Source organism: Lipotes vexillifer, unplaced genomic scaffold (genome assembly GCF_000442215.2).
Source record: "Lipotes vexillifer unplaced genomic scaffold, Lipotes_vexillifer_v1.1 scaffold371, whole genome shotgun sequence".
In the NCBI taxonomy this organism is placed as follows: domain Eukaryota; kingdom Metazoa; phylum Chordata; class Mammalia; order Artiodactyla; family Lipotidae; genus Lipotes; species Lipotes vexillifer.
Genome location: NW_006786304.1, coordinates 746,523 through 757,259, shown reverse-complemented (window position 1 = coordinate 757,259; position 10,737 = coordinate 746,523). Strand labels below are relative to the sequence as shown.

At 48.6% G+C, this 10,737-nt stretch overlaps 1 protein-coding gene across 3 annotated transcripts in view; it reads right to left on the bottom strand.

Moving 5' to 3' along the window:
• Positions 1-9,947: 9,947 nt before the first annotated feature.
• Positions 9,948-10,737, bottom strand: part of AP2S1 (adaptor related protein complex 2 subunit sigma 1) — a 9,993-nt gene continuing 9,203 nt past the window's right edge. The window contains exons 3-4 of one of the 3 annotated variants that reach the window (XM_007458489.1): positions 10,554-10,613; positions 9,958-10,343 (exon numbers count right to left, since the gene is read on the bottom strand). In XM_007458489.1, coding sequence (XP_007458551.1) covers positions 10,242-10,343; positions 10,554-10,613 — 162 coding nt within the window. In that variant the 3' untranslated portion in view covers positions 9,958-10,241. Of the gene's footprint in view, positions 10,344-10,553; positions 10,614-10,737 lie in introns of all 3 variants that reach the window. The other 2 variants (XM_007458487.1, XM_007458488.1) reach the window with 2 other exon arrangements.

Sequence of the window (10,737 nt, the reverse complement as noted above, 5' to 3'; positions counted from 1 at the left end):
GCCACACATGAGAAAGTGCCCGACCTGTACTATGTCAGTTAAAGAGGATGTTGTCATAAACGCTGGAGAGGGTGTGGAGAAAAGGGAACCCTCCTGCACTGTTGGCGGGAATGTAAATTAATAAGAGCCACTACAGAGGACAGTATGGAGGTTCCTTAAAAAACTAAAAATAGAACTACCATACGACCCAGCAATCCCATTACAGGGCATATACCCTGAGAAAACCATAATTCAAAAACAGTCATGCACCACAATGTTCACTGCAGCACTATTTACAATAGCCAGGTCATGGAAGCAACCTAAGTGTCCATCAACAGAAGAATGGATTAAGAAGATGTGGTGCATATATACAATAGAATATTACTCAGCCATAAAAAGGAACGAAATTGAATTATTTGTAATGAGGTGGATGGACCTAGAGTCTGTCATACAGAGTGAAGTAAGTCAGCAAGAGAAAAACAAATACCGTATGCTAACACATATATATGGAATCTAAAAAAACAGTACTGATGAACCTAGTGGCAGGGCAGGAATAAAGACACAGATGTAGAAAACAGACTTGAGGACACGTCGGGGGCGGGAGGGGAAGCTGGGACAAAATGAGAGCGTGGCATGGACATATATACACTACCAAATGTAAAATAGATAGCTAGTGGGAAGCTGCTGCATAGCACAGGGAGATCAGCTCAGTGCTTTGTGACGACCTAGAGAGGTGGAATAGGGAGGGTGGGAGGGAGGCTCAAGAGGAAGGGGATATGGGGATATATGTATACATAGAGCTGATTCACTTTGTTGTACAGCAGAAACTAACCAACATTGTAAAGCCATTATACTCCAATAAAGATATCAAATAAATAAATAAATAAATAAAGAGGATGTTGTCAGACAAGGGCAGGATTGCAACACAGGGAAGGAAAGGCAAGGCTGACCCAACCTCGATAACACTCAGGCAGGTGTCAGGCACAAGGAGCCAGTCTTTCACCTAACATTTTCCCTCTGGGCTGGGCCGGCCTCTCCCTTCCCCAGGCCAGAAAGAAATAATCTCTCCCATCTCCACCTTGAATTCACTCTCAGCCGTGTTACTGAGGCTCCCACACTCTTCTGCCAGGCCCTCCTTCACTCAGGTCACTGATAACTACTACTGATGGGCCACATCTCAGCTATTTTGAGTGTGTGGCTTGAGGTAGAGATCCAATCTCCCACCCCATGTGCATAACCTGCCCCCTTTCCCCATCTGCCAGGACTTCTGAAGCTGTTTTCCCCTCCCTCTTTTGCACATTTTCCCATTCTGCTCTTTGTCTTTTTCTTATTGATTTGTAGGAGTTCTTTATATATTGTGGATATGAATCCCTCTGTCAGTTACATGTGTTGTAAGTATCTTCTCACAACTCGTGGCTCATCTTTTCATTTTGTTTTTGGGATCTTCTGATGCCCAGAGGTTTTACTTTTAATGCAGTCTTTTATTTTAGTACAAATATTATTTGTACTAAATATTACTTTTGTACTATTTTAGTACAAAAAGTTAGTACTTTTTGTATCCTAAGAAATCTTTCTCTACCACACACACTGCTAAAGGAATAACAAAGTTCTTTACCTACTCCTTTGGAATCATCTCCAAGGTGAAGAAATTGTGTGATCAACATACCATCGTTTGCATTAAAAGAGTGGGGGAGGGCTTCCCTGGTGGCGCAGTGGTTGAGAGCCCGCCTGCCAATGCAGGGGACATGGGTTCGTGCCCCGGTCCAGGAAGATCCCACATGCCACGGAGTGGCTGGGCCTGTGAGCCATGGCTGCTGAGCCTGCACGTCCGGAGCCTGGACTCCTTAGTTGCGGCATGCAAACTCTTAGTTGTGGCATGCATGTGGGATCTAGTTCCCTGACCCGATATCAAACTGCGGGCCCTCTGCATCGGGAGCATGGAGTCTTAACCACTGTGCCACCAGGGAAATCCCTATCACAGGATATTGAATATAGTTCCCTGAGCTACACAGTAGGACCCTGTTGACCCTCCATCTCATTGTAATAGTTTGCAACCACTAACCCCAAACTCCCAATCCTTCCCTCCCCCACCCCCTCCCCCTTGGCAACTACAAGTCTGTTCTCTATGTCTGTGAGTCAGCTTTTGCTTTGTAGATATGTTCATTTGCGCCATCTTTTAGATTCCACATATAAGTGATATCATATGATACTTGTCTTTCCCTGTCTGACTTACTTCGCTTAGTATGATAATCTCTAGGTCCATCCATGTTGCTGCAAATGGCATTATTTCATTCTTTTCAATGGCTGAGTAGTATTCCATTGTATATATATACCACATAAAATTCACCTTTTTTTTTAACCAGGGATCAAACCCGGGCCCCTGCAGTAAAAGTGCTGAGTCCTAACCATTGGACCACCAGGAAATTCCCCAAACTCACCTTTTTTTTTAAAAATTTGATTGATTGATTGATTGATTGATTTTTGGCTGCGTTGGGTCTTCATTGCTGTGCGCAGGCTTTCTCTAGTTGCAGAGAGTGGGGGCTACACCTCGTTGCGGTGCATGGGCTTCTTATTGCTGTGGCTTCTCTTGTTGTGGAGCATGGGCTCTAGGCACGTGGGCTTCAGTAGTTGTAGCAAACGGGCTCAGTAGTTGCAGCTCGCAGGCTCTAGAGCGCAGGCTCAGTATTTGTGGCGTACAGGCTTAGTTGCTCCATGGCCTGTGGGATCTTCCCGAACCAGGGATCGAACCCATGTCCCCTGCATTGGCAGGCGGATTCTTAACCACTGCGCCACCAGGGAAGTCCCCCAAATTCACCTTTTTAAAGTGAGCAATTCAGTCGTTTTTCATATAGTCACTAGATTGTGCAACCATCATCACTATCCAGCTCCAGAACATTTTCATCGCCCGAAAAAGGAAACCTTGTGTGTGTTAAACAGTGACTCGCCATTCCTCCCCCATCAACCCAGCCCTTGACAACCACTAATGCACTTTCTGTATCTAGGGAGTTGCCTATTCTAAATATTTTCTATACTACATGGAATCATACATTCTGTGGCCTCTTGTGTCTGGCTTCTTTCACTTGACATAATGTTTTTAAGGTTCATCCACGTCGTAGAACGCATCAGAACTTCATTCCTTCCCTTTTTCTTTCTTTCTTTCTTTTTTTCTTTTTTCTAACGTGCTGGCGTGTGGGATCTTAGTTCCTGGACCAGGGATTGAACCAGTGCCCCCTGCAGTGGAAGCACAGAGTCCTAACCACTGGACTGCCAGGTAATTCCCAGAACTTCATTCCTTTCAATGGCTGGATAATACTCTTGTATGGATATACCAGATTTTGCTTATCCATTCGTCAGTTGATCAACATTTGGGCTTCAGAAGCATTTTTGTCAGATGATGGGGGTATAAGGTGCATGTACTAAAATTCACCCTTCTTAGTGGACACTTCCATTAGCTTTGACAGGGCAGAAGGTCAGATAACCACCCTCACAATGGAGATATGGAAGAATTCCATCACCCCTCAAAAGTTCCCTCATGCTCCGCTTTACCTGAGCCCCCAGCTCACTCCCAGCCCCTGGAAACCCCTGATGTGTCCTCAGTCACTTGGCTTTTTTTTCTTGGCCTCGCTACACATCTTGCAGTATCTTAGTTCCCTGACTGGGGATTGAACCCAGGTCCTTGGCAGTGAAAGTGCAGAGTCCTAACCACTGGACCGCCAGGGAATTCCCAGTCACTTCGCTATTATAACAATGTCATATGATGGAATTACATAGCATGTAGCCTTCCAGGTTTGGCTTTTCTCCCTCAGCATAAAGATTTGAGATTTGAGATTCATCCACGTTGTTGAATGTATCAGCTGCTTTCCTTACCCATGCTGAAGAATAGTCCATCGCCTGGATGGACTGCAGTTTGTTTATCCATTTAGTTGTTGAAGGACATTTGGATTGTTTCCGATTTGGTGTGCTTATGAATAAAGCCACTGTAAACAGTAACACGCTGGGGTTTGGGGTTTTGTTTTTCTGTTTGCATCTGCAAGGTAACTTTTATTTATTTATTTTACTCATCTATTCATTCATTATTGTGATTAAGCATTATTAAGCTATAACTCACATACCACTCAATAAGCCCATTTAAAGCATACAATTAAAAAACACAGGGACTTCCCTGTGGCGCAGTGGATGAGAATCCACCTGCCAATGCAGGGGACACGAGTTCGAGCCCTGGTCCTGGAAGATCCACACGCCATGGAGCAACTAAGCCTTGTGCACCACAACTACTGAGCCTGCACTCTAGAGCCCGCGAGCCACAACTACTGAAGCCCGTGGGCCTGGAGCCCGTGCTCCACAACAAGAGAAGCCACCGCAATGAGAAGCCCGCACACCGCAACTAAGAGTAGCCCCCGCTCGCCACAACTAGAGAAAGCCTGCGCGCAGCAACGAAGACCCAACACAGCCAAAAAAATAAATAAAATTAAATCTTTTTTTAAAAAAACCCATAGGGCTTCCCTGGTGGCGCAGTGGTTGAGAGTCCGCCTGCCGATGCAGGGGACACGGGTTCGCGCCCCGGTCCGGCAAGATCCCACATGCCGCGGAGCTGCTGGGCCCGTGAGCCATGGCCGCTGAGCCTGCGCGTCTGGAGCCTGTGCTCTGCAACGGGAGAGGCCGCGACAGTAAGAGGCCCACGTACCGCAAAAAAAAATAAAAATAAAAAAAAAACATAAAACAAAAACAAAAATAGAAAAGACAAAAAAAAAAGTGTACAATTCAATGACTTTTTCTATGTTCATGGAGCTTTGCAACCATCACCACAACCAATTTTAGAACATTTTCATCACCTCGAAAAGAAGCCCTGTACCCTCTGGCTATCAACCTCCAAAGCCCATTCTCCACGACCCTTCCCAATCATTAATTCACTTTCTGTCAACAGGGATTTGCCTCTTCTGGAAATTTCATATAAATAGAATCATACAAAACGTGGTCTTTTATGACTGGCTTCTGGCAGTCAGCATATGTTTTCAGAGTTCATCCATGTTCTAGTACATATCAATGCTTCTTTCTTTTTATGGCTGAAAAAGAATTGATTGTGTGGACATAGAATATGTTATTTATCCTTTCATCAGTTGATGGGCCTCTGCTTTGTCTCCACCTTTTGGCTACTGTGAATAACGCTGCTATGAGCATTCATGGACAAGTTTTTGCGTGCACATAGGTCTTCATTTAACTTGGGTTCATATAGAAATTTTGCACATCAGTTTTTATTTCTCTTGGGTAAACAAATAGGAGAGGGATTGCTGAGTCATAAAGTAAGTGTAATGTTTAACTTTATAAGAACCTGCCAGACCATTCCAGAGAACCTGCCCCATTTTGTGTTCCCGCCAGCAATGTACGAGAGTTCCGGTTGCCCTGGGTGCTTGCCTGCACTCGGTATTTTTGTTTTTCCTGGCCACACCAGGAGGCATGTGGGATCTTAGTTCCCCAACCAGGGATGGAACCCACACCCCTTGCATTGGAAGTGCAGAATCTTAAACACTGGACGGCCAGGGAAATCCCATGCACTCGGTATTTTTTTTTTTTTTTTTTTTTTTCGGTACGCGGGCCTCTCACTGTTGGGGCCTCCCCCGCTGGGGAGCACAGGCTCCAGCCACGGAGGCTCAGCGGCCATGGCTCACGGGCCCAGCTGCTCCGCGGCATGTGGGATCTTCCCAGACAGGGGCACGAACCTGTGTCCCCTGCACCCCCGCGTCCCCTGCATCGGCAGGCGGACTCTCAACCACTGCGCCACCAGGGAAGCCCACACTCGGCATTTTTAAATGAGCCATTCTCATAGAGCTGCGGTGACCTCAACAGCATTTAACGTGTGAATACATTCTCCTCCTGAGCACGCTGTTTTCTCTTAATTCCAGGATGCTGCACTAGATGGTTTTCCTTCTCATTGGCTGTTGCTTCTCTGTTTTGTTTTCTGATTTCTTCTCTTTTCCCTGATCTCATTCTGCAGATCTCTTCTGTCTTCACACCTGTTCCCTTGGTGATCTCAGCTGATCTCATGGCAGTAAATAACAGCTGGTGCTTTCAAATGTCTATCTGCGCCCTGGATCTCTCTCCCGAACCCCAGACCCACACAATCACTGCCTCTGCAGCATATCCCCTTGGATGCCCAGGAGCTCAAACTTGACATATTCCCCCCCCCGCCCCTCACTGTCTTCTTGCTTCTGGAAAAGGTGATTCCAGTCTTCCAGATGCTCGGGTTGTAAAATTGTGAGCGATCCCTGACTTTTCTCCCGCCCTACATCAAACCATCAGCAAATCCTACTGATTCCACCTTTAAAATGTGTCCAGAATCCGATCACTTCTCTCTACTTCCATCGCCTTGCCCCCACCTTGTCCGAAGCCAGCATCACCTCTTGCCCGGATCGTTGTGATCACCTCCTCACTGGCTCCTGGCTCCCACCCTTAGCTTCCTGTGTCAGATGTGTCAGACTGTCATCCCTCCTTGGCTCAAAACATTCCTATGCCCCACATATTGTATGATTCCATTTCTATGAAATGTCCAGAATGGGCAAATCCACAGAGACAGAGAGTAGATTGTGGATTAGTAGATTACCTAGGGCTGGGGAAAGGGCATGGAGGGATTGAGGGATGATAGCTAAGGGTACTGGTTTTTTTGGGGGGTGATGAAATGTTCTGAAGTGGAATGTGATGACAGTAAAACAACTCTGAATATTCTTAAAAAAAAAAAAAAAACTACTGAATTGGGGAATTCCCTGGCAGTCCAATGGTTAGGACTCGGCGCTTTCACTGCCGAGGACCCAGGTTTGATTCCTGGTCGGGGAACTAAGATCCTGCAAGCTGCGTGGCAAAAAAAAAGAAAGAAAGAAAAACCAACTGAATTGTACATTTTAAATGGGCGAATTACATACTATACAATGTATGGTATGTGAGTTATATCTCAATAAGGTCGTTACCACCCTCTCCCAAACCCTCCCAAACAATGTCCTTCTGGATGGCTCTCATCTCACACAGAATAAACCCAATGTCCTCACCACAGCAGGTCTGACCTTGTGTATTCTGTCTTCCACCTCTAATCCTTTATTTTATGAACACGTCGCCTCCACTGTCCCTTTTGCTCACTTTGTTCCGGCTATACTGGCCTCCTTGCATGTTCTGCCCCAGGGCCTTTGCACTCACCGTTTCTTCTGTCTACAATTCTCTTTCCCCGAAATTTCCCATGGCTCCTTCCCTCACCTCCTTCAGTCTCAGCTCAAATGTCACCTCCTCCATCCAGGCCCTCCTGACCATCTATCTAGAATAGCAGTGCCATCTGCCAGGCTTCCTTCTGTCCTTTTTTTTTTTTTTTTTGCGGTCCGCGGGCCTCTCACTGTTGTGGCCTCTCCTGTTGCAGAGCACAGGCTCCGGACGCACAGGCTCAGCGGCCATGGCTCACGGGCCCAGCCGCTCCGCGGCATGTGGGATCTTGCCGGACCGGGGCACAAACCTGTGTCCCCTGCATCTGCAGGCGGACTCTCAACCACTGCGCCACCAAGGAAGCCCTGTCCTCATTGTTTGATTTGCCTCCATTTGCCTCACTTTCTGACATACCAGACATGGACTTGCTTCTTTATGCATTGCCCCATCACCCTCAGGGGACTGAGCTCTCTGAGGGCAGGGGATTTGTTCTGCTCACTGCTGTATCCCCTGGTGCTAAACAGTGAGTGGCACATAGTAGGTGCCCGAGAAACATTTATTGAATGCACAAATAAGCAAACGCTCTCTGCATCCTTCCCTCTGTGAGCCTCAGGTCTGTGTGTCCAAAGGCCTCCTGGTCCTTTCCTGGGTGACCCCCAAGAGCTCACACTCACTCTACTGGGTTGATGGTAGCCCCCAAAACATGCCCACATCCTGGAGCCTATGAGTGTGACTTTATTTGAAAAAATATTACATCTTTGCAGATGTAATTAAGTTAAAGACCTTGAGATGAAATCGTCCTCGATTATCTGGGTGGGCCCTAAATCCAATGACAAGTGTCCCTATAAGAGATAGACAAGTAGAAGATGCAGACATAGAGGAAAGACCGTGTGAAGATGCAGGCAGAGACTGGAGAGATGCAGCCACAAGCCAAGGAATGCCAGGGGCCATGAGAAGCTGGAAGAGATAAGGAAGCATCTTCCCCCAGAGCCTTCAGAGGGAACACGGCCCTGTTGACACCTGGATTTCAAATTTCTGGCCTCTAGAACTGAGACGGAGTCAATTCCTCTTGTTCTAAGCCACCTAGTTTGTGGTCATTTGTTACAGCAGCCTTAGGAAGTTAAAACACTCTCCATGTTCTAATAACCTTGGCATATTCCTCCAACCTGCTCTTTCCCCATCTCGGGAAGGACCTTACTTCCCACCCCGTCACCCAGCCGAAGATCCAGGCCTGAGCCTGAGTGGCCCCCCTGACACCCTCACCCCTCCAGGGTGGTCAGTCTCAAAGTCCTGTTAGTTTAAGCCACCAAGTTTGTGATAACTTGTTACAGCAGCAACAAGAAGCGACTACACTGTTGGATTGTATCTAGAAGGGAATTCACCTCCCCAAGACTCTGTGTCCCACATGTAAAATGACAATGATTATAGTCAGTGCTCACCATTCACATCTATAAACATCTTTTCTCTCACAGGGCTTTGCACACAGCAGGCACTTACTTGATGTCTGTGCAGTGAATGCATGCTTACTGATGCGAGGTACTACCCTAAACTGTCCCAGGATTAACTCATTTACTCCTCAAGAACACACCATGAGATTAAAAACCATAGTCTACTCACTTTCCAGATGAAGAAACAGAGGCAAGAGAGGTTAAGTGACTTACCCCAAGGTTGCATAGTGTGTATGTAGCTGAGCTGAGACACAACCTACCCCCTGCAGTTGGGAGACTGATGCGAAGCTGTGTCACATTAATGCAAGTGGACGGGATGTGCCTAGCATTCTCAGCTCTGCCAAGGATGCCAGCCATGGCTGCAGCCAGCGGCCATCACTCTGCTCTCGGTGGGCATGGGGGGAGGGGGCACAGCCCCTCCAGAGGGCACTAGAAACACATGGGGGGACTTCCCTGGTGGTCTCGTGGTTAGGACTCAGCGCTTTCACTGACATGGTGCTGGGTTCAGTTCCTGGTTGGGGAACTAAGATCCCAGAAGCCACACGGTGCAGCCAGAAAGAAAAGAAAAAAAAAAATATGCAGGAGTGTTTTCTGTTGTCACAAGTGCTGAGGGCCACTCGTTACTGGCACTTGGCAGATGGAGGTGGACAGTCTTACACAGTGAAGAATCTTCCAAGTGCCAGCAGTGCCACTGCCGAGAACCGCTGAACACTGGGCCCAGCGCCTGCACCTCCGGCCTAGTGGTTAAGAACAAGGATTCTGGAGCCGCCTGCCTGGGCTCAAAAGCAACCTGGTTCATCTGCAGACTCGCCACGTGACCTTGAACGAGTCTTGTAACCTTCTCTGAGCTCAGTGATCTCCTCTGGAAAATGGGGTTACTAACAGTCCCTTACTCATCATCTTGCGAGGATTAAGTAAGGCACTACATGTCAAGGCTTAGAATGGCGCCTGAGAGACATCAGTGTTGGCCCGGAGCATCATCATTTTAGTAGCAAGTGCTCAGTGTCGAGATCCGTCACCGCTTCCAGTCCCAGCAGCCCTCTGTGGGCAGAAACGGGTGGGAAAGCATCTGCACTCCCCCTCCCCCACCCTCAGCACGAGCAGTTCGTTGGGGTTTTTTTGGTGTGTGTTTCTCTTCTTGACTGCCCTGCATGGCTTGTGGGATCATAGTTCCCCGACCAGGGATTGAACCCAGGCCCCCTGCTGTGAAAGCTCAGAGTCCTAACCACTGGACCACCAGGGAATTCTCACAAGGAGTGTTTGTTGACTGACTGCCTGATGCACTGATGGCAGGGCATCTGGAGTTGCCCCTGGTTCCCAGGGAAGATAGGCAAGGGCTCAAAAGACACGAGGCCAGGCGGGGACCACGGGTTTACTGGGGGCTCCACGCACGCACTCACAGCATCACATGACAACGGCATGGTTACTCGGTACACGCAAAGTGGCCTCCGCCCACAGCTGGGGCCCAGAGGCCGTGGTGGGCGGCCCCCTCCCTTGTGGCCCAGACCCAGCTGGGTGCCTTCCTCTGGGGCAGCTGAGGGACGGGGCCGCTGGGGTGGACCCCGGGCCTGGAAAGGGGAAGGGAGCAGGCTCGACCGGGGGGCAGGACCGGGGGCGGGAGGGGCCGGCCCGCTCTCACTCCAGGGACTGCAGCATCAGCAGCTGTTTAAGCACCTTCGTCTGGCTGGTCTCTCGGATTTCGCCGGCCAGGAACATCTCGTCCACGACCGTGTAAACCTGAGTGAAGGGAGGGTGAGGGGAGACCCTGGTGTGAGAGGGGGGGAGACCCCCAGGATGCTGGTCTAAACCTTGGGGTTTGGGGGCTCTGATGCCTGAGGGCCAGGAAACAGACCCCCGCAGAGGCACCGGGGCGGCTGCGGGGGTCCAGCCCACCCCCCTTCCCCCTCCTCCGGCCCCCTCCTCATCTCATCTTTACCAGGAGCCCACCTTGTAGAAGTTGAACACCAGGTCCAGTTCACAGACGTTGTGGAAATATTCGTTTAAGACCTGGGAGAGGAAGACAGAGGTGGTGAGAGATGGGCAGGGAGAGAGAGACACACACACAGAGACAGGAACAGAGGGCATCAGAATGAGATGGCAAAAAAAAAAAAAAAAAAAAAAAAGGCAGAGA